The sequence below is a fragment of the Drosophila busckii genome, unplaced genomic scaffold, assembly GCF_011750605.1.
Source record: "Drosophila busckii strain San Diego stock center, stock number 13000-0081.31 unplaced genomic scaffold, ASM1175060v1 hic_scaffold_35, whole genome shotgun sequence".
Classification (NCBI taxonomy): domain Eukaryota; kingdom Metazoa; phylum Arthropoda; class Insecta; order Diptera; family Drosophilidae; genus Drosophila; species Drosophila busckii.
Genome location: NW_022872745.1, coordinates 20,674 through 45,601, shown reverse-complemented (window position 1 = coordinate 45,601; position 24,928 = coordinate 20,674). Strand labels below are relative to the sequence as shown.

The 24,928-nt window shown below is 35.1% G+C and overlaps 3 protein-coding genes across 5 annotated transcripts in view; 1 reads left to right on the top strand and 2 right to left on the bottom strand.

Annotated features, from left to right (window-relative positions):
- The window catches only part of LOC108602846 (furin-like protease 1, isoforms 1/1-X/2), a 66,675-nt gene that overhangs the window by 30,840 nt on the left and 10,907 nt on the right, over positions 1-24,928 (bottom strand). The window lies entirely within an intron of this gene.
- LOC108602848 (insulin-like growth factor-binding protein complex acid labile subunit) lies at positions 12,261-14,327 on the bottom strand. Its single transcript, XM_017991118.2, has one exon. The coding sequence runs from the start codon at positions 13,901-13,903 to the stop codon at positions 12,473-12,475; it is 1,431 nt and encodes a 476-aa protein (XP_017846607.1). The 5' UTR covers positions 13,904-14,327; the 3' UTR covers positions 12,261-12,472.
- LOC108602850 (SH3-containing GRB2-like protein 3-interacting protein 1) lies at positions 14,971-16,732 on the top strand. The gene is made up of 2 exons (XM_017991119.1): positions 14,971-15,884; positions 15,949-16,732. Exons 1-2 carry the CDS (start codon positions 15,860-15,862, stop codon positions 16,689-16,691), a joined length of 768 nt encoding a protein of 255 aa, XP_017846608.1. The 5' UTR covers positions 14,971-15,859; the 3' UTR covers positions 16,692-16,732.

The window sequence follows — 24,928 nt, the reverse complement described above, 5'->3', positions numbered from 1 at the left end:
TTGATCAGAATATGAGAAGAATTTTATTTTAGCAATTAAATATCTTTGGATTTTGAAAAAGCTAAATATAATATTGATATTCTATTAGGTAAAAATAATATATATATATAATGAAAAATATAACATTTGATGAAAGTTTATTTGGTACTGAACTGAAGTAAGACTTTTGTAAGCTTTAAGGCATTCATAAATTTTTAAATTAGTTGAATCAACTTCTCCGAAGTTATCCAAATGTGGATACAGTCATTTTTTTAGTAGACGGAATTAAAAACTTGGTAGAGCTACATATTCGGTCTGTTATAAAAGGTTGCCTAAAATAAACAAAGGAATGTATTCGCAGAATCTGCACAAAGCGCACCCACAGTCTATTTTGAAAATTTAAATGCGAAGAATTCCAAAAATATTTATCCGATTGTTTTGAAATTTGGATTGCTCTAACTCATATAGTTGCTGAGAAACAGGTACTCATACAGATAGACAGGTAGACATGGCCATATTGACTCAGTTTGTCTTTGCTGATTAAGAATATATATACTTTATGGGGCTGACACGACTCCTTCACCCTGTTACAAAGAAATTTTATCACCTTCATAATGTCCGTTTCCATTTTTATACACTCTGACATTTTTGAAAAAAATGGAAAAGGGTATTATGAAGTTTATATATATATATGTATATATATATACATATATATCCATATGTGGAATTTTCAGTTTGCCCGTGCAGCGATCACCGTTATTATAATTATCACGCGTCACGACAAGCTCTTATATATACATATATCTATATACACTGAAAATTCCACATATGGATACATGTCAATAATTATCGATACATTAAAAAGGAATCTAAGCTCCAACATTGATGGACATGTTCAAAAGATTTAGAAATATCGATGATTTAAAAAATGTTAGAAAAATGTATGTAAACAAATGGTCAAAATTTATCGGATATTGTAAAATTATTCGTATATGTATGAAATACACATTTCTTTAAAAGCTTAAAAGAAGTTCAGCAATTATTATTACTTTCTAAACGCTTTTATACACTTTGAGCCTTTTATAAAAAATGGATAATCGTATGTAATAGGGAGAACGAGGCGTGACAGACCACATTAAGTACTTATATTCCTGATCAGCAGAAAATCTAGTTCATGTCAGTCTGTAGAGTGTCTGTTTCTCACAGACAGAACAACCCAAATTTGGTTATGTACTATGTGCTCCTTGTACAGTACGAATCGCTTCAATTTCTCCCCGGAAAATTGAATTAAGTGTAATTAAATAAACTAAAATTAATCACAAAATCCATTTGTCATGTTCTTGTCCGATGTTTCTAAATACGATCGGAACATTTTTTATGAGATAATTCAAATTTTCAATTTTCCATATACACAGGGAGATACACTTGTACGCGACATCAGCGTCGCTACTGACGCTCGTCGAAAGCGAAAAGGACGTGTGTTTATGTTCAACATGCCCAAGTGAGTCTAGAGTTGCGTGGCCTAGTCAAAGTGTTAATATAAAAATTGGTTGCCCAACTTTATGCGTCCTTACAATTCGAATTATTGCATGAAAATTAAAAAAAAGCCTATAGCTTCACTGCGGAAAGAGGCTAAGGTCACGATACACATGCTCTGACATATTCATGTACACAATACGTACATAATTGGACGTGCTGATTGCTACACATTTTGCGAAACATTTCAATGGCATGCGCCTGATGCATGATACTCTGATGAGGCTTTAGGAAAAAATTATAAACATTTCCAGTTTACGCACCATTTTTAAACACTTTGACATTTTTGTAAAAATGGAAAAAGGGTATCATGATGTTGTGCAAATGTATGTAAAAGGGAGAAGGAGGCGTGGCAGAGCCCATAAAGTATATATATTCTTGATCAGCTCGACGAGCTCAGTCGATATAGCCATGTCCGTCTGTCCGTCTGTTTGAGTGCGTGTATCTCAGCAACTATAAGAGCTAGAGCAACCAAATTTGGTATGTAGGTGCTCCTATATCCAGGACACTACGCTTTAATTTTTTTAATTTCCTCCCCTCCTCCCCCCAAATCGAAAAAAACGATATATAAGGCAGTAAACAAAAATCTTTAAAAATCTGAAATAAATCATAAAATTGCCTAGTCATCGGATAAATAACTTAGGAACTATTTACATTTCAATTTTCAATATAGACAGCGGGGCGCACGTGCACTGACGCGCCATACAAACGTCGCAGCCTCGGCGTCGCTGCTTAGCTGTGACGCGTTAGTTGTTTTGTGTGTATGTGTTTGTGAGTGCATGCATGTATTTGCTGCGATGACCTAGTCAAAGTGTATTTAAAAGTTGGTGGCGCCCAACTTTAATATGTCCACTTGTTTTGATACGTCGATGTTAAAAAAATAGGAAAATAGATAGAAAATGCACGTCAGGTCCCATAGTGCAACTTAAGCATAACACACACCCGGTGTGCACCCAGTTGGTTGCACAAATATAGCGTTTGCATATTTTGAGGCGCCGGACCAAAATTTTATATGCTTTTCATAAACATTTTTTATTCAACCTTTTCGAAGTACATAGCATGCACGGCATATAACTGTACAGACTATACACCACATATATACTTTAAGTCTTTTTTGACTGTAGCGTTAAATAGTTAGACATGATTGCCCGTAGTGCAACAAGCCTTATGTTGAGTAAGAGAAATAGTGTGCATATAATTAGAATGCTATAGTGAAAAGCGAAATTTTTCTAACAACCTTTTTCAGTTAAATTTACATGCTATATTTTGTGGTTCGTTGCAACTGTGTTTTTTGGGTCATTTTATGATAAAGCGTGAAGGAATTTAAGAATTAAAAATAATAATTAGGATTCATATCTAAATCAAATAAAGTCCTTTATTGAACACTGGGCATATTTTATCATATCTAAGCGTTATTATAAAAATATCCTACTATATACACGTTGAGAGTTTAAGAAAAGCGAAAAAAACGATTTCCTTCACAATATTAAACGGGAAAATCCTAAATAAATCACAAATCAGCTTCGTCATATTCATGACCGATGCCAAAAATAACGATAGGATAAATAACTTAGGTACTATTCACATCTTAGTTTTCATAACTATAACTACTGACGCACCCAACTTAAATGCACTGACTCGTTTTAAAATAATTTTTTTTAATATTCCCATAAACTTAAAATATTTAGATTTGGAAATTGGTCTTAGATAAATGTATATTCAAATTGACTCTCAAGCAGTTTGTTTTTGCGTACAAATTTCAGAACATTTTTAGAAAATAAAATCAGAACGATAAGTTTAACCTTAAATTTGTCTGTTAATACCCCAAGCTTCGCTTTAAGTTTTAAAATTAAAAGGCAATCTCGTTTAGTTTAGTTCAGTGCCTGTTTAACTTCACTTCTTATGGCCTAGAAGGACTTGCAGATAATTTAAACTAAGCTAACAGAGCCCGCAACCGTTTGCGTTAGTTTGCTTCATGCCTGGGGACAGTGGGTGAGTGGGTTAGCCTTGGTCCATTTAGTGCTTTGATTAAATAAAATTTACGTGCTTCTCGCGCTCTCGCTTTCAAATTTTTCGCTGTCATATTTGAATGTTGGCCATGAAATGATTTGGTTTGTGGGCGAGCAGCACATTATTTGCTTTGCATTAAGAATATTTTATAACGATGACATTCATTGCCTTTAGCCACCATATCATATAAATTAGCGACAATGAAGAAGTTTTGCAATTTATATGTCCGCAAGGAGCTTGCTACGCTAAATGTGTGTTGACATTTCACTTCCACATTGTCTGTGTTTTTAAAAGTGCCTGCGGGGAACGGAAAAAACAAAGTACAAAATAATGTTTACATTTATCACAGTATATATGAGATGAGTTTATTCGCTTGTTTTGAGTGTGAAGTGTAGGAGTTCAATATTCACACATCCAAGATTCTAGGACATTTTGAAATGCAGAAGCTATTTTCCAATTGTAAAGTAGTTGGCCTACGAGACTGCCTGGTTGGCTGCACTTTTCCGAGCTCTCAGCTTCCAGAATAAATTACCCTAATGCTACCCATATTCGAAAAGCTTATGACGCTTTCATTTTATGAGCAATCGACCCGAAACTGGAAAGAAAGCTGCTTTTAGTCTTAGCACACTTGACAGCTTTAAGAAGCATATACACAAATGCATACACATAAGTGGTCGCCTAGGAAATCTAATTAAGGAGCCATGGATGTGACTTACGATAGGCCTCTGGCGTTAATGTCTTGGCCATAAAAAAGCCGGCCCAAAGTTTGCTGAGTGAACGCGTTGGTTTAATTGGCTTTGCTTCATTATGGTTGAAGAGCTGAGCGGGTTTTTACGGAAGCCTATACACTGTGCAGTTAATGCTTCAGTTTAATACCAAAAATTTTGCAAGTAGGCATATTATGTATACCACATGTTGTGCCCGCATTGCTAAATTTAAAATTCATAGAGCATTTGCTTGAGCAGTGCGATTTTTTGGTCATTTTTTTATTATTCTTAGCTACACGCTAAATGCAAAACGGAAGCAACAAATTTTAATTGGATTTCCGCTTTTCTTGCCAGTGCTAAACTGATCCTATTATACATTATACGGTGCACTGCATGTGTCTTCTAATTAGAAAATAGGGCTGCATATAAAAGCAACAGCAAAACTGAGCTGCGTTAAATGTTTCTTTCTTTCATTAAAAAGTTTAAATTGTTTTTGCTTTTTCTATCCTATACATCTAAGCTAACAAAAAAAATGTAGTGCTTGTGTACTAAAGTAAAAACATAAACTAGTAAACTTTTGACATTTTCTTAAAGTTATTAAAGCAACTGGGTATAAAATATGCCAAATATATGCAAACACTATGCATATTATATACAGTAATTCGATTAGCATTTGTCAGCCGAACTGAAAATCCCTGCCCTCCACATCAACGGACTGGTAAGACTATGTAGCCTTAAAAAGGAACGCAACATAATTCAATTTATTTCAACAAATTGACTGTCAGAGCCGGACCAAAAAGCCAGAAAGTTGAATCCCAATAGTATGGGGCTACTGGAGCAAATGAGAATAAATGGATATATACATAAGGGTGAATCTGCTTGATACGTGAAAAAGTTTACAAAATGCCAAAATTGTAATCCATCGAAAATTCATTGAATATTTCTCATGGTTCTAAGATTTTAAGATAATATAATTATAATTTTTTTTGTGGAAATCATCTGATTTTTCAGCTCGTCTTGATTCGAAGTGAAAAGTTTTAATTTTCATTAAAATTAGGTATTTTTAACCTTGTAATAGGTAGAGTTTTCTGTATATTATGATTTGCAAATCGATCCACCCTAATATATGGTACGTACCTTCATATTCGCTAGTGTGTATGTGTATGCATTATATATACGTGTGTGTCTGGGTTTAACATATGCAAATTGAGAAATCGCTTAGGAAAGTACTTTTTTGTGTGTGCCAGAAACTGGCTTCAAATAATTGCAACAGCATAGGAGGGAGGAAGTCAGTAAATCATGTGAAATTTCAAATTTATGAAACTGACACGCAAAGAACTTTTTAGAAAAAGAATACGTTCCTATGTGATATAGAAATGTATGTATGCATGGGCAAAAAATTCAAAAAGAATTTTATATTATAGGTCTCAACTAAAAAACTAGTACATTGTGAACACTCTCACAAAAAAAATTTTTGGACTGGGTCAGCGGCAGCGACGCAACGGCGCAACGGCGCACCGGCTGTTTATATTGAAAATTGTACAATAATTTCTAAGTTATTTATCTGATCGCTCTGAAATGACATCGTTTTTAAGTATTCTTTTAGATTTTTCCATTATTTACAATCTTTTTAATTAGATGTTCTGATCCGCATAGCTAAGTAAAGACTTCTTTACAGAGCACACACGCGCAGGCTATCATATGTATGTATGTGGGTGGAGCCCACACATATTCACAGACATTCACTAACACATACAACAGCGCAGACAACCATAATGGCCACATGGCGCGATTCCAACAAAAGCCATTTCGTTTTTGACTTTTGCCGGGCGTATTTTGTTTTGGTTTCTTTTTGTGTTTTTCTTATTACTGTTCACCCCTTTCATTTTCGTGTGCCTTTCGGTGCTTAGACGCCACGCTGTCTGTCTCAGACTGCGTCTGGGCTTTTGGCTCTGGCATTTTGGAATGTCTTATAAATTTACCAAAGTTTTCGGTATGATTTTGACTGTGCACTCTGTCCCGTTTTCTTTGCGTGTGTGCGTGCGTGCATAATTGTGTACATATGTATGTATGTAAATGCTGTTGTTGCTGTAAATATTAAATGATGTTGCTCAATACAAGTGTTGTGGCAGGTCTAAGGCCAAATGCTAAATGAAAGATATTTTGAAGTGAACTGCATTCAGTTCTCTGCGTCTCCCGACATAATTTAGTGTTCTCCTGCAATGGGCAATAGCCACGGTAATGGAAACGGCAACGAATTTAAATTCAGTAGCAGCAACTCACCTGCAATGAAATGGAAAATTAACTAACATTAATATCAATTTTAAATTGGCGAGTGACTTGCTCAATAGAATTTATTTTGAGTGAATACTCAAGGTCTTTAACGTCAGCAACTGTTTGGCTAAGATTGCCCACAGCCCACTCTCAAAACCTGATGCTTTCATCAGTGTCATTTACTGGAGCAGTAATTTCGAAAATAGGAATAGCTAAGTAAGTAAATTGAAAATAACAATAGATATTCTATTTCAAAATGGCAAAGGTCTTTGCTGCACTGAAAAAGCTCACAATTGCTTAAAAATCATTACAATATGCAAAGAGCTCGTACAAGGCTTAGTTAATATATTTATTTCATATGGAGTTCTGCTCATATTTTTACTAGACTCTGAAATTAAGTTCGTTAAAAAGTTTATAATATCTCTGCTATAAGAGTCTTGTCAGTATTGTCATAATTATATCATGAGCAGAATTAAATTGTTAGGTTATTTGTATAGGGCGGTCTCTTGTTTTGTCTCTGCCAAATCAACTTCCCTTCGCTTTCCTCATAAGTAGGCAAGGCTGTCAGCTTAAGCGATTCATTCAAAAAAGACTCCTTAAGCCTTTCCGTTGCACTATAATATGGATTATGTGTATTTCTTCTCAGTGTTTGCTCGTTTAATGGTTAATGGAATGTTCTGGAAGAGCGATTTTTATCATTAAATTCATTTTGCACTTTAACAGATTTGACGCAATTCCAAAGCCCCATTTTGATATGTACCCATATACGCATATGAGCGCCACTCAATGAGATGTGCTGGCAGTTAGATTTTGGGTTGGGAGAACGTATGGTCAGCTCCAGGGCTCAGGTAAATTAATGCGTTGATTTGTCTGACTTTAGCTGGCAATGAGTTTGTTAGGTACCCATCTGTAAATGATCTGCTTAAAAAATTTGCCGGCACATACATATGCAATAATAATGAAATATGTGACGCGCGTGCTAGCTCGGTCAAAATACTTGACAACATAATTACGGCAAAAAGCCAATTAATAACAAAATGAGAAAAGCAACGTGGCACGGAGTAAAATTGAATTTGCTCTTTGCAGTGGAAGTCACGAGCAATTTTAGTTTTATTTCATTTTTCATTTACCTTTTGTCCAATTAGAAGTCAACAAAAAATAAAAGCTACTTTCTATGTTACCAGACACGCACGCAGTCGCATGCACAAACATATATTATTAAATTACACGTTTACGCGTGGTAATTAGTCGCTCAATGGCAGTTGGGCTTGGGTATTGGTGGTGCGACTGGCCGCAGCTAATTAGTCGTAAATTTATGTATTCGTACGCATCTGCGTATACGCCTCGGTTTTTGCAAACTAGCGAAACTACAAGCAACATGCGCACCTATTTATTATTCATGATCCCTAATTTGGCGCCCGCACAAATGTTTGCCTACATGCATTTTTGCTCAACATTTGTGGATTCATTAACATAAATGTTATTAATATTTTACATAATTATTTTACATGAAGTAATTTAAACTAACCTAACGCATTACTTCCACTTGTGTCGGCTTGGCCATTAAGTTTTATTTATGTGCGCAATATGGTGCCCAAAAGCAGAATAACGTTTCTTACATTAGCCTAATTGAGCGAAGTATAGAGAATAACTTATCTCTATGATATTGCTAACAAATTTGTTTCATATGCCTGTGTAAATAAGTTGGCTACTTGGAATGAAAAAAAATATATTCACATAAATATACATATTGCTTTTCCATTTAACTTATTATATATTTTACAAATTGTGTGTTGACCTGCTAACTAATCATCTTCGTTTGTCAACATCTTTTAAATGGACCATTTATGCTTTTCAATTTATTAGAGAGTTTTATAGTAAATAAAATATAATCAACATATTCTAGAACATTTTTTGAAATCAATACACACTGAGGATGTTCTAAGGTTGATGTACATAAATGAACAATTATGACAACGACAGAGATCTCAAAACTGCCTTTTGTTCAAGATAAAATAGATAGATACAATTGCTTTTGGATACATAAACATGAGCATAACTTCTTAATAGAGCCATTTAGAAATGTAAACAGCATACAATTGATCAAATTTAACGAAAAATACAAATATCTTATTAACAATCAACTTATCTATGTATTTAGACTATTTATCGATGGAACGCATCGGCAAGCAATTATGAAATGTGATCTTTTGCTCTAACTACTTACGCTTAGGTCGTCTAAGCCATTGTGACTTGCTTCAAACCAGCTAAGCTACAAGTTTAACAAAAAATGAAATATAGCAACAGCTGTGGTTAGCTTGTAAAACAATATAATTAATAAAAAGGCGCAAAAGTTCAATGAAACGATGAGCATGGAGCCAAGTGAAAATGTTTGCAAGCAGGCTAAACGCACTTCTGAAAATTCTGAACTTACTTAATTACAGAAATAGCAATAAAAATAACAACAGCTTACAATAACCGAAAAATTAAAACTTTGCCCTGTAGCTTTTGTTCTCTTAATGAGCAGCAAGAGCAACACTAACAAAAACAAAAGCAATTTTCATAAACTTGCCGCAATGAATTTAGTTGGAGACGCAGCTACAAAGCTGTTGTGACAACAGGGGCTGTTTCTATGTATCTACAGTTGTTTTCAAGATGGCGGGAGAGGCAGTGCACAGTGGGGAATTCGACTCAAAAATTTTAAGACAATCCACTTTTCAAAAGTTTTTATACATATATATTATCTTCATTTTGGTGTCATTTGGAGATGGGAGTCCGTTATAACTATACATATATTGTTCAACTATAATTACGTTACTCATAATCAGAAAAGTTTTTTCAAAAATCTTATTGCTTATATTTTTTGAAATTTTTTTTGAAAATGAAAATTCCATTTTTATAAAATATAATAGATACAGATAAAATATGGAGATTTATGCTTTAGAAAGCAAGTTTTATTTGAAAATAAATTGAATGCATAATCTATTTTTTTTATGTGGAGAAAAAAATTTCTAGACCTTTTTTACAAAAGAGACATTTTTAATGATATGAATGGTTAAGATAAATTTTGTATATTTTTAAACGGGATTTTGAAGACCTTTCCATTGATACCAATATGTCCATAAAAGTAGGTCAAATTTTGAGAAGATTTAATTTTAAAGTATGACAAAATATATATGCCGACTAGTGTAGACAGCAGCGGGCGTTTGCTATCTACATATATCGAAAACAAGCTCGGACGCATTGCTAATGCGTGTGTTTGCTGATATGGTCTAGTCAAAGCGTATATAAAAGTTTTCTACGACAAATATTAAAGAGCTCACTTGTTATTTAATCAACGGTTATTTTTTTAACATAACGGGAATATCATGCACATCGTTGATTATTGAATAACTCCCGCGGAAAATGAAGTCGAAGAGAGCCGTACTCATCTCTATTGCCAGTACATGTAATGTTACATACCAGAACATTTAACAAAATTAAAGTATAGCAGTCAAAGTCATCTGGTAGCAATACATAAAACGAAAAATTTGTTACAATATTAAAAGCCGAAGATCGAATTTATTACCGGTTTTTAGTTTTATTGTAACATATGTTGCCCAACTATTGTTAAACTAATGTTAAAAGGCAATATAAGTTTCGTGATTGTTGGTAAAGAAAAAATTAAGCTGTACATTGTATAGCTTAATTTTGAATATTAGGAGTTATAAGATATAGTGGTTTGAGCAATAACAATTTAATACCATATCTTAAAATACCTTATATACCTTAAATGGTTTAAAAGCTTACAATGATATTATTATTAAAAACTCGGATAGTGAAGTGAACTTTTACATCTGTCCATGTCTCCTGATTGTTTATAATGTAGCAACTTAAATGTACAAACACTTATTGAGAAATTAACTGTATGATATATATTTTAAATTAACTGTATGATATATTGAAATGTTACATTCTGCTCATACATACTTGAATGATCGTATTTTTTTGGAGCCACGCCCATTTGCTTTTTCATTTTGAAATATAGCTACATTTTTAGATTTAATTTCCCACAGTGCAGTGGTTAAGTGTGGGGCATATGTTGCGTAACATAAGCACGTTAGCGCTGTTAAAGCTGCGTTGGTGGAAAAGCGAGCGAGGAGGGTGAACGGGGAAAGTGAAACCAGCTGTCGCAGTTGCAATAATGGCAAAATAAACGACAAGACGTCGGATAACGGAAACGGAACTTGCTTACAAGCTTACTAGAGCAGCCACGACTAGAGTAGTGAAAACAAGAAGAGAGAGCGCAGCTCTAAATATATCTAACTAGCAAAAGATTTAAGATGCGTTGCATGCTTAATAGCGTTCTAAGGGGAAACACACTAAAGCTTTGATTGTTCATTAGGCTTGTTTGCAATAGCACTATAAGCATAAGCCTTTATTATAAGCATAAAGCTTTATTCCTCGTAACACTTCATTGAGAAAGTAATTTTGACAAATTATTATTATTGCAAAGATTGTATTGGATTAATAAACAAGTGGGACAAATTAAAGTTGGGCGCCACCAACTTTTAAATACACTTGACTGGCCATGCGCAGCAACACATGCAATGGCCTCACAACATCACAACAAACAATAACGCGCACAGCTCGTTTTCGCTGTTAGCGCCAGCACCGACGCCGCCGCGCGTCGGCCAGCGTCGTTTGTAATGGCGCGTCAGCACGTGCACCCCGCTGCCTATATTGAAAATTGAAATGATAATTATTTTCCCAAGTTATTTATCGTCATTCTTCAATTTTCACAATCTGTAAAACATGGACTAGGCATTTACGTGATTTTTGCTGAAAAAATGACATTTTTGTAAAAAATGACATTTTTGTAAAAAATGGAAAAGGTTATTATGAAGTTGTGCATATGTATGTAACAGGGAGAAGGAGACCTAGCAGACCCCACAAAGTATATATATTCTTGGTCAGCTAAAATTCATTTCAAAAAGTTGTGTAGGTTTCTATAATCATGTACGCAAATTCAGTAAAATGTAAAACATGAAAGCGGAGAAAATGCGCTTTTTTTTATGGACGTGTTCACGTTTTGCCTAATATCTTCCGAAATATTGGAAATTCGACAATGAAACTTTTTGTGGACATTCTTAAATATTTAAGAAATAATATAAAGCAAGAATTTTTTTCAACTTTCTAATTAGGTCTCCCCCATAAGAGTTTCGATTATAGCAGGCTACATCCTTTGTCGTTTTGTTGTTTTTTCTGAATTTTTGTCTGCCGGAAAGGAAAATGTTGGTTAAACAGGGGCTCAAAAACTGATGGAAGCTTGAAGCCTGCATCGGCAACGATGTTTATATACGCTTCCGCATCCGCTGACTATATTGAAAACTGAAATGTAAATAATTCGTAAGTTATTTACTCGATCGTTTTCGGCATCGATCAAAAACATGACAATGAATTATTTCAGATTTTTTTTAATAATTTTAAAACCTAATATTGTGGGTGAAATCCGTTTTCTTCTATTTGCTGGGGAGGAAATAAAAAAAATTAATAAAATAAAAGCGTTTGGGTTTGAATACAGAAGCACCCAAATACAATATTTGGTTATTTTAGCTCTTATAGTTGCTGAGAAACAGTCGCTCATACATACAGACGGACGGACGAACAGGCGGACATAGCTATATCGACTCAGTTTGTCTGCCACGTCTCCTTCTCCCTGTATTTTACATTAATAATACCCTTTTCCATTTTTTACAAAAAAAATAATATTAGATTTTCTTAGCTTGTTTTCCAAAGAGTGCATTACGCTTTATTATAATCTGGTTATATAACTTAAATATTTAAACGTTGCTTGCTTGTGTCAATAGTTCTTACTTCGTACAATAATAGATTGCGATTAAGTATATGTTGATAAATACGGTCCTTTATATGCTGATTAATTGAATATGCGACGTAAATACGTCTTAGAATATTATAATGCTTGTTTATAGCTTTAGCTTCATTTCATCAAGCATGCGATAGACTTTAACAAACTTCTTCTCAATGAGTTCAGTGAAGCTTTTAATTTCGTTTCGCACTATGGATAATTCCATAGCGGCATCTGAACTGCCCGAGCTTCCGTCACATTTCTTGGATGCCCTATCGCTCTCATACCAGCAGGCAACACCATCCACATAATCATCAACCAACTCGGGTGCAGTGACATCCTCCATAAAGGATATGTCACGTCGCTTTACAAACGAGCTCATCAACAGCTGTAGAAAGTCACAGTTCCAATTGTTCTGCTGAAAGTAGAAATACTGCAATGACTTTAGGTTGTCGAAAAGCGTGATCTTCAGCGAGTAGATCGCATTGGATGAGATGTCCAGAATTTGCAGCTGTGTCTGCTTCTTGAACAGACCTTCCGGCAGTTCGTGAGTGTTGGTAGCCGACAGGTTGAGCCGCACCAATGCTGTGAAGCGTCTCAAAGGGTTACCCTGCAAATTGCCCAACGGATTCTGAGATAAATCCAAGCCGCTCACATTGCCTGCCTGCGGTATATGCGGCAGCTCTGTTAGCGAATTGTTATGCAAGTCCAACTCATTAACAACTCCATAGACCGTCAGACGGCGCAGATCGCAGCCGTGAGCCACGGCCAGATCAAGCTTCGAAAAGTTTAATGTCAACTCATGGAGTATGTTGCCGGAAATGTCGAGGATGGCTAGACGCATTTGCAGCTTCAGTAGCTCCGATTCAAATACCGTAAACCGATTGCGGGATAAATTGAGTCGCGTCAAGTTCAAATTTTTATCGAAAATTCCGCGTGGCAGCGTCTGGAGGCGATTGCCAGACAAACTCAATTCGATCAATTTGCGTAAGCCGGCAAATAAACCCAGTGGCAGCTGTTCCAACTGGTTGTCGGCAAGCGTTAGCTCCTTCAGCTCTTTAAGCGCATGGAAGCTGTGATTGTGCAGAACTTTGAGCTGATTGTGCTGCAATTGGAGAGTCGCCAAATTGTCAGCTCCTAAAAATATATTCTTGGGTATGTCCTTCAAGCGATTGTGGCCAAGAAATAGGCCCATTAAATTGCTTGCACCCTCGAACTGTGGCTTTTCAAAAGTCTCCAGAGAGCAGTTTTCCATGCGCAGCACCTGCAGATCGGGAAATGTGTCGAACATCAAATGTGGTATCTTGGCTATGCTTGAGTTAAGAAACGTCAGCATTAGTTGCTTGGCAATGGGCGCGTGTGATAGAATCACATAGTCATTGCGGCCAATCTCCACGTCCGTACAAATGCCCGCTGAACAATGATCCTGCAGCCAAATGCGACGCAACTGACCTCCATTGATGTTTCCAGATGCCGCTGTAGCTGAGACTAGTTGGCCAACGCTGGAAATGAGCTGCACTAGCAAAGGCAGAAGCAATGTCTGCCGCATATCGCACGAGGACACACGTACGGACACGAGTTTTTCTTTTTCTTTTTTGTAATAGCGGAGCGGCGACTAGCGCCTAGCGAAGCGCACGCCACGGCGCAACTTGCTCAACTGCTAGAATCCGTGAAATGTGCGCGTTTTAGTGCACACACTCTTTACATGTGGGCTGCTGCTGGCAGCACAATCAACTACGGGGTTGAGCCTGCTGCTACCCTCCGGTAGCGTTCATCAAAACTTGCACCACATTGTGCTAATTGTGCCAGTACATTGCTTTTGATTTAATTCAATTAAAATGCTTCTATCTGGCTGTCTTTGTGCCTGGGTATTTATTTATATAAGTACGCACGTAAATGGTTCAAAACTCTGTGTTGAACTTTTGTTTCGTTGTCTGATGATCGTCGGATTTGTTTTTTTTCTTTTTTTTGGCATTCTTTGTTATTGTTTTACTTTATATTTATCTTTTTTGCATGTCAGCTAATTTCAAAATTATCATATTCACAACCATTTTATATCGGACTTGTCTGACTAATGAAAATGAATGTATTTTAAAGTAGGAAATGCCAAAATGCTTAGAGGGGTGACCAATAAATATTATGAAATTCCATATGCATTTTAGCTATTTTTACAACTAAACATCCCTGCGTGCAGACAGAGTCGAAATTTAAATATAAATTTAAAATTTATGTCAACTCACTAGCAACTTTTTAAAATTATCAAAAATTTGGAAGAGTGGCAAGAAGTTAAGGAAATATAAGGTGGATTGACATACCTCGTAAAGTATATATATTCTTAAACAGTACGTACCAACATTAATGTATACATCCTACAAATTATGTTAGCTCTAACAAAGAACACCAATGAACTATGGGGTATTTGACCCGAAGCTGGGCCATAAAACCAGATAAAGTAAAACAGATAGTGGTGTAAAAGACTGTTCCTTTGTAATCTTATGAATCAAAACGTTATTTTAAAATTTTTTCAATATAAATAATTAAATTTATTTATTATACATGACTATCGGAATTAGATATGAAGCTATAATTTTTTTTTTTTTGGGTTTTTATGTTGTCAAATTTATTAAAGCTGCAATACAAACAATATGTCGAAAATAAAGATTCAGTATGAAAAAAATCCTAAGATGGATACCCGTTTTGCTAGTATGCGGTGGTATCCTTTGTAGCCTAACATGAGGACATATTTCACTAGTTTACGGTAATTACCCTTTGCACCCAGTCTAAAATAGGAACCCATTTCCCATTTCCGTTAAATGACGTGGTGGAGATAAACTACAATGCTAAGTTTCAAACAGTGATTTAACCAGTTATAAACTTCCAGGGAATAACAATTTATTTACATTAAATTCATGTTAATTTATTTGCTTTGAAATTATTAGTTATGACCACATTTTCAAGTTTAATTCCCTAATAGTGTATTGCTTGTAATGGTGCCACAGACTGAAATAAATCTCAATCCATTATACAATTGTGTCTTCTCCTTGGATATTTGCTGAAGTCTTGATTTGTGCGATTCTTAAGCGAAATTCGATTTTTCACTTGCCATATAATAGATTCATTTCAGCACAATTTCGCTCTATTTCTCAACTGTGTTCGAGCACACTTTTGTATATGCCAGTAGAAGTTCTTTCTCTTCATGCGTCAGCATTGACTTATTACTTTTCTTATTAACTACATTTAGATCACCTAATCGATAAGTATTCTCGTACTAAAAACCTGTTTGTGATTTATGTATGTGACGACCCAGTTATCAGCTAAACGTAGTAAATAGCTTAGTTAGGCAAATCTAATTAATTAGTATACAACACGCCTAAAGATTTCATATCTGACATGCCAATGAGTTGACTGAACTGAATCATTTCCAAGAACAATGAGATTATGTTGATTGTGCCCTGCTTACTATAAAAGGAAAGGCAAATAGCGAAATGCAAATAGTTTAAGCAGAATGCTGAAGAGCGTTCAAGTATTGTGTAAGTCCAGGAAAATCAAAGATTACCTTAAATCCTTTACTAATAAATCTCTAATTACCTTCAGTTGTGCTTTTGGCCAGTTGTGTCCTCATACAGGCGCGATTTATGCGTGTTCAGAGTCTGGCACGGAGCGCGGACGCGTCAGATGAGAATGGCGCGCAGATATTGTTATACACGCCCGCGACATCTGAACAGCTTCAGAAGGATAGCGAGAACGAGCCAAGTTTTCATGAGCCACAGATTGTAGAGCCAGAACCAGACAAGGATGGCCGAAAAGTGCCCGACTATCTGTATGCAAACACAATACCTATGCTAAACGATCAGAGTATCAAGTATAGGTTGCCACAGTTGGCAGCCTATCCGGTGGCCTACCGCCCACAAATTATTCCTAATATGCATAGAAATACGAACAACGTGGTTGGTGAGCTGCCCTACGTGTTGGTGCCGCGTGTTCAATTGGGCTTCAATGTGCAGGGCCAGACGGGTCTTAACTGGCCAAGTCTGAATTTGATTTCACCCAGTTTGCCAGAGGATGCGGTTGCCCACAAGGAAGAACAGCAGACTACAGCCTATATACCGGTGCCAGTACCAGGACCAGCAGGACCACCGGGGCCACCCGGACCACCAGGACCACGAGGACCGCCCGGACCGATAGGACCACGCGGCAGGGATGGTCCACGTGGCCCGCCTGCCAACTTGGCAGCAACAACACAAAGTCCACAAAGCATTTGGTATGGCCAGAGCAATAGTGTTAGCAATAGTAAGCCACAGTATGCCGAGCAACTCTCCAATAGTTATCAGAACTAATCAAAAATATATGAAAACTTGAAATAAGTTTGAAGCATTCATATACGAGGTAATAAAAATACAATAGCTATATAATTTTTCGACATTATAAAATGTAAAAAGGGTATTATCAGGTTGTGTTAATGTATTTAAAAGGGAGAAGAGCTATTTATTGAACAGACCTCGTATTCTTTGCACCTTCGGATTATAGCCACAAGTACATTGACACTGGCAATGCTAACGGTATGTCAAAGTCACACACTCACACAGACCGAGAGACAGACAGGCTTATACATGTACATCATATATTGAGTGTATGTACATTTTATGCCGCACAGAATAGTCAATAGTGAAGCCTATGATGATCATAGAAAACTTTATGACTATCGAAATAAATTGAAGAAAAAACTCCCGAAATGTGTCAAGAGTAGAGAAATTTAAATAACAATAGCTACACAAAATGTAATAAATAAAACATTTGTTAAGGCTCAAACTTATTTTGCATTTCGTTTAACTGCTAATGTGAAACGAGCAATACATATAGAAATATACGTAAGTGAATGGAAGAGGTAGTCAAGCTACAGTTGTAACAAGGGGGAAACAAATAAAAAATAAAGGGGGAATGAGCAAATTAAATGAAACATAAGTTATGAAAATCAAAGGCGCTGAACTTCTCAGTTATGAATTTTAGAATTAGGCGTCTTTACAAATGCGTGTGTTTCAAAATTGTCGTCTTTCGTTCAATGATAAAAAAAACTGCCTGTTCAGACTTCTACTATATATATATATATATATATTATATATATATATATATAAAGTATATATTTATATATATATACTTTATATGTCTATATATATATATTTACTGAACAGCAAAAATATTCTTGGTTTCATACAGGGCTTACTTTACGCACTCAGCCTAAAAATCTTCAAAGATTAGTTGAAATGACACAGAATTATTATTTATTTATTATGAGGCCACGCGGCATATGCAAACTGAGACACAGCCAAAATATGGTTTATCAAACGAGAAAGGGAAAGGGAGCTTTCGGGAATCAGATCCGGAAGGAATACCCTAATAGAACACATTTCAAATATTTTAAAAGTTTTGTGAAAAAAATGCATTGCGAAGAAAAATAAAAAAACCTAGAAATACACACGTAGGCAAAAGTAATTTCACAAAACTAAAGTTGAAGGTACTCGCCAATTGAACATTATTGACATATTGGTATCAATGGAAAGGTCTTCAATCCCTTTTTAATGATACAAAATTTGTCTTAACCCATTAAGTACCCATTAAAAATTGTATCTATTGTAGATTTTAAAAAATAAATATTGGGATATATTAATAGTGACTAATAGTGACTTTGTATGAGAAGTGACTTATTTTTCCTTCTTCTCATACAAAATAATAATTTTCAAAAAATCAAAAAAAATATAAGCAAATAGATTTTTGAAACTTTTTTTTTTGCAGTTACTATTAATATTCATTGCAGCAACTTTTTGCATCCTAAACTTTCTGGTAACATTTTCGACTTTTTATATAATATTTGACATTTTTATAAAAATGGAAAAGGCGGGTATTATGAAGTTGTGCACATGTATGTAATAACAGGGAGAAGGAGGCGTGGCAGACCCCATAAAGTATATATTCTTGATCAGCTCCACGAGCTAATTCGATATAGTCATGTCCGTCCGTCCGTCTATATGAGTGCGTGTTTCACAGCAACTATAAAACCTAGAGCAACCAAATTTGGTATGTAGGTGCTTCTATATCCAGGACACTACGCTTTTACTTTATTTTTTTTTATTTATTCCCCCCTCCCCCGCAAATCGAAAAAAACGATATATATGGAAGTACAAAAATCTGAAATAAATCCACAAAATTGCCTAGGTCATGTTTTCGACCGATTAGAACATCGATAATAACTTAGAATTATTTACATTTCAATTTTCCAAATAGACGATCAGCACGTGTGACGCGCCATACAAACGTCGCTGTCAATTATAGCTTTTTGTGTGTATGTGTTTGTGAGTGCATGCATGTGTTTGCTGCGATGCCCTGTCAAAGCGTATTTAAAAGTTGGTGGCGCCCAACTTTAATTTGTCCACTTGTTTTAAATTAAAATTTTTCAATGTGTGTACAATGGGCTAAGACAAATTTTGTATCATTAAAAAGAAATTTTGAAGACATTACCATTGATACCAATATGCCAATAACAAAATGCTCAATTGGAGATTACCTTCAACTTTAGTTTTGTGAAATTACTTTTGACCAGGACCGTAAATAATGATCTACTGTCGCGAATTTCAAATGAAAAAATCATTCACTTGAAATCGACATAGAAAAAAACAGGATAACGTCAATATTATCCGTTTGTTAATCTACTGCATATTCACCAGATGCAACTGTTCTGAGTTTTATGATTTCCTCACCAATATAATATTAAATTTTGATTAATTTTAACAATAACTTATAAGTAATCTTACTTTTGAGCAAAAAAAATATAAATCATAACATTTATTTATGATTTTTATTTTTTTCGCTCAAAATAAAACTCACTGTTTAAGATTACAGCCTAATTATTAAAGCTTTTCCAATCTTTGTCACATGTCCTTTTATAACACATCTAAAGGATCAATTTTTTTATAATTTTGCCACGCCCACCTTCCGCCCCTCTGAAAATTAGAAAAAATCAATTATTAGGCGTTAATCTCAGGCTAGCGACTCAAATGCCCACATACAGGATGTATGTCCTTGTTTGCATGTGCCTTGCTAATCTTATCCCTTTCGGATGCAAAACCAGGAAGATATTCAAATAATACATTATGACTAACTGATACTTGTAATTCTCGCTTAAAAGGGTTGGCAACTAGCTACACTTGTATTTGCATACATAATGTATTCTTTGAATATATTCCTTGTTTTGCATCCGAAAGGGATAAAATTAGCAAGGCACATGCAAACAAGGACATACATCCTGTATGTGGGCATTTGAGTCGCTAGCCTGAGATTAACGCCTAATAATTGATTTTTTCTAATTTTCAGAGGGGCGGAAGGGTGCGTGCAAAATTATAAAAATTGATCCTTTAGATTGTTATAAAAAGGACATTGACAAAGATCTGGAAAAGCTTTAATATTAGGCTGTAATCAAACAGTGAGTTTTATTTTGAGCGAAAAAAATAAAAATCATAAATAATCATTATTATTGATTTATATTTTTTTTGCTGAAAAGTAATGATTATCTATAAGTTATTGTAAAATTAATCAAAATTAATCATTATCGGTGAGGAAAATCTTAAAAATCAACATATAATCAGTATAACGTAAATTTTTCACAACATAAATTACTATGATTACGGTCCTTGACTTTTGACTACGTGCGACAGCCAAATAAAGAGAGTGCAGGTGACCCAAAATCGGCTCCTAAGGCAGATCTCAGGATGCGAGTGGTACATCCGAAACACTCTCCTGCACAGGGACCTTAAGATGGTCACGGTCTTTGACCAAATAAACTTGCACTCCAGCCGGTACAATAGCAGGCTAGAGCGTCACAGGAACAGTCTGGCGACGAGCTTGGTCAGAGACCGCTCTCCAACGCGACTAAACAGACGCCAACCGAGGGACCTGATGGCAAGATCCCCGAGAAGATGAAGACTGAATGTTTGTTATTTGTAATTTATTTATTTATTTATTGTTTAATGTAAACTGATAACGCTAGTTGTTAATCTAGACGGCGCGCCCATCTGGGCTGAATCAACAGAGACCAAGGTCATAAAGCGGTACACGGAATACCCCGTATACCTTTTTAAAAAATTTATTAAAAAAAAAAAAAAAAAAAAAAAACTTTTGACTACGTGTGTATAGTAGCAGTAAATACGAGCAGCAGAGTCTGTGAACAAAAGTTGGCTCTAATTTGCAAGCCGGCCAAAAGAAGTTTGCTATGTCAGAGAAATGAACACGGTCCGGAACTGCGCCGCTTAGCCTGCAATACGAGCAACACCAAGCAACGTGGATTGAAAACAAAAATGTAAAATACAATAATTGTTCGCAAAATATAAAAGGCTCAAACAGCAGTCTGCTGAGCATTACAACGGAAACACTGTCAGCTCTTCGTCTTGCATATTTCATGACAAGTTAAAAATGGGGAAAACATGCATTTACACATATTTAAATGAAAGACAATATGAACGCAATTGAATTCAATCGAAATAAAAAGAGAGCCACCTTCAGGCTATTATTATTTATTAATTTTGCACGCTTTATACTTTTTGTTTGTAAGCGCGAGCTTAAGCTACACAAAATATATTAAAATTTGAACATTTTGCAACAGCAGCATACTTTAGGGCGCAACACAAAAGTCGTTTATACGTATGTTTCTCGTAAAAGTATGCTTACACTTTGCCATCATAACATAGCACTACACAGTGGGTCCCCCCATAGGTCAAAAATAAAAATTGCAAAGTCAAAATTTTGACTTTTTATGTATCAACACTTTTTCATAATTGGTCTAGCTATTTTTCTGTATACTTGCTTTTGTTTTGTTCTAACTGTCCTCTTCAAAAATAGCATCGAACGAGACAGCATGATAATAATTTTGTATTGTTGCGTGCAACTTGCAAGTAGAGCTCGCCAGAAAATAATTTAAAACAGCAAGTAAATCAAAGTTATTGGGCAATGGAAAGGGTTTAATATTATTAATAAAGGTATTTACTATATATGTACAACAAAAATTATATGTTCTTGTAGCTGTGTTTTGTGTAAACCGCTATTGTGTTTAGTACTTAAATGTGGACTTTCTGTGTTTGTCTTTGCTGTGTTTCGATAGAGTTTTAGTTTTGAAGGCCACCTTAGAACTCAACCAATTTTTTCTACGTTATTTATTAGCATCTTAAGATTATATATCTGTTTAGTTCAGCTGCCCGGAGGTGCCCGTTCTCTTGCTATATGCAAAAATGTAACATAACCTCAAATTTTAAAAAATCACATTTTGCAATGTTTTATTTTATATTTGTTAATTATAACCATGATAATATATTTTCTAATTATTATAAAATTATAATATTAAATATTTGGGTGGTTGGTGTTACATTTTTGCTGGATTGTCAACCAAAATTCTATTTCAAACCGATCGTTCTTATGGCATATAATTTTTTCTCCCGATTTTGACCAAACTTGCTCTGGTTATATAAAGTTGCTTTAATTGAACAAATCTACAGTTTTTTTTTGCAATGCAATGTAAAAGAAAAAAGTTGTTCATACAAAAACATTTTTCAATATGATTGTTTATATAGGAGCTATATAATATAGTAGTCCGATCCAGCTAATTTTTACACAACATTTTACTAGAATTTAATAAAAAATTTGTGCCAAGTTTCAAGCCCCTACTCTACTAAATATTTTTGGCGCTCTCCCCATACAACTGGACCCAGTGTGCACTATGGGGAATTTTTTCCATATTTCGTATATAAAGTCATTTCTTCAAAGTATTCAGTTTAGAATTTTTTTTTGATAACATATTTAAAAATCTTCAAACTGTAAAGATCTAAGCTAAACATTGTTCTATAATAGACCACGTTAGAGCTTAAAAATTTCACTTTTTGGCAGCTAATATTTGAATGGATATTGCAACAACCTAACACATTTTTAATACAACAATTTTTAAAGTAGTTCGTACCTTGACCCTGGTCAAAGTGGGGACACCTGTGTCCCCATAGCTGATGAATGTTAAAGTGGTCCGATCTGTATTTTTGATGCTTTATATTTTTTTTGTTTACCAATATGTCAGAAGCGTCATATAACGCACAACAGGATAGTTTTGTAAGAAAATAATAAAAAGATTTTAATACAAGAACATGCCAATTGTTCTTATGGCAGGTATACATTTGATTTAGTTGTTTGATTTGAATAAGTATTAATTGGATGATTACACACAAAACTTGTAGGTTTGGTCCGCATCGCGTGGAAAACAATAGCTTCCTATTGATCTTAGGAGACTATGGCAAACAACTAGACTAAAATATCTCAGTTCATTCTTGTGTTATTAACTAATTTTCGAACAATTTTAAAAATTTCCCATAGTGCATGCTTTTGTGCCTTCTAGTTGACACAGTTCATTAAGTGGATTTATGGCCAAATCAGGTTTCAGTTACATCAGTTATATATGTAACAAAGTAATTTGCAAAAAGTAAATTTGCATATAAGTTAAAGTAAGTTTACTTACGAACATAATGATTTTGACGTTGCTTGAAGGAAGTTTGTTCTTACCTGTAAAGAAAAGTAGAAAATAGATGGAATTTTTAAATTAAAGCAGGCAAACACTTTAAGCTGTATAAATGAAAGCACATTTCGGTACTTGTGTCTGTGGATAATGTATATTAGTTTAGTGTAGGTCAAGTAACTTAATTCATATCGGTTTAGCTGCAATTATAGCGCACACTAATGACTTGTAATTAACTCTGAGATTTGTGTACTAAGCGCATGTAGAAACCTTACCAGCATTTGTGCTGTTCTTATCTCAAGTCTCATGTTTCTGACACTACAAGCTGGCCCTAATGTCTGCTCACCTGTTCGTGAGCACATGTGTTATTGTGTATGTGTATTTGATTGCGTTTAGAAACATTTGGTGATACGTAAAGGCGTTGCTGCTTCATTGCACAGCATTGGCCATAAAAATAGAGCTAAGTTGAGCGTCACTTGCGTTTGCCAAAGACCAAGAGCTTAATTGCTTTTGCACAGACTCACCAACACACACGCACACACATGCTTATATATATATACAAACTTGGATTACGTGGCATTATTGCTACTGTAATTATTCATAACATGCCATATAGTCACTTTTATTTACGTAGCCATTTACACAACTACCGCAGCTTGACTTTAGCAACTTTTGCTACGTGTTCCGCTCTAATAGGTGTTAATGCTATGAATCGAATGCTAGAGACAACCCACAGGAATAGATAGGGCAGACCGTAATGGGCCAGGAGTCTAATCGATTCTATTTGTGGCAGACTTATGAGCAGTCTTACCACAGCAAGCGAAAGATTAAATCATCTCAATATTGAAATAACTGGGTAGTGTTTAAGAAGTTTATATTTGAATTCATTATTTTCTTACTAGTTCTGCCTTAATCTGTTATGAATGAGCACTAAAACTAACCACTATTTTCTCCGTCTTGTGCACATATCGTGGGCAGATGTGTGAGTGTGCCTCTGCAAGTGGTTTCAAATGCTTTCATTACGGTTCAAGTGCAACACCGAGTGGGCCACTTCGTGCTGACGTTCAATGCCGTTCTACGACAACAACGGCCATGAACGATGCTTCCACACACACACACACACACACACACACACACACACACACACTTATACTTGACCAGCCTAAAACTATGCAACATTGTTCATACAGCAATTCTGACTGTAACCACTGCACTTTAGGTTTTTTTCGCCTCTTTTCTGGTATCTTATGATTATGGATATATTACGTGTTAATATATGAGCTTTTCCTTTAAATTCAGAGAAAACAACTTTTTTGTATCAATCGTAGCTTAACGCATTTGGTATTAGTTTCATAACACTTACATCTCCACCTGCAATTTCCTTAGAAATACGAGAAAACAAAGTTCATTTAACATTATTTTATACAGTTGACTTTAACGGCTATACGGCTAACGGTATACATACAACATTTAGTTTAGATTCAACATTGGTTGAACCTGTTACAATTTCAAGAATACATACAACATTTAGTTTAGATGTATTTCCTATGATATTCATTAACACAATTTATATACTTTCTAACCGCTTTTATACACTTTGAGCCTTTTATAAAAAATGGATGGAAATGTAATAGTGAGAACGAGGCGTGACAGACCACATTAAGTACTTATATTCCTGATCAGCAAGAAAATCTAGGCATGTCCGTCTGTCTGTCTGTATGAGTGTCTGTTTCTCAGCTAGAGCTAGAACTACCAAATTTGATATGTACATATGTGCTCCTGTACCCGGTACGAATCGCTTTCATTTTTTATTTTCATTTTCTCCCGGAAAAATCTAAAATAAGTGTAAATTATATAAACATAAAATAAATCACAAAAATCCTTTGACATGTTCTTGACCGATGTCTTAAAAACGATCGGAAACATTTTTTATGAGTAATTCACATTTCAATTTTCAATATACACAGCGGGAATACACTTGATACGCGACATAGAAGCGTCGCTACTGACGCTACCGTCGAAAAGTGAAATTGGGCA

What these genes read in the sequence shown, in the direction of transcription:
- LOC108602848 (XM_017991118.2), bottom strand. Translation starts at nt 13,903, where the DNA reads ATGCGGCAGACATTGCTTCTGCCTTTGCTAGTGCAGCTCATTTCCAGC.
- LOC108602850 (XM_017991119.1), top strand. Translation starts at nt 15,860, where the DNA reads ATGCTGAAGAGCGTTCAAGTATTGT. An exon ending in GAAGAGCGTTCAAGTATTGT is followed by an intron (nt 15,885 to 15,948) that starts GTAAGTCCAGGA and finishes AATTACCTTCAG; the next exon opens with TTGTGCTTTTGGCCAGTTGT.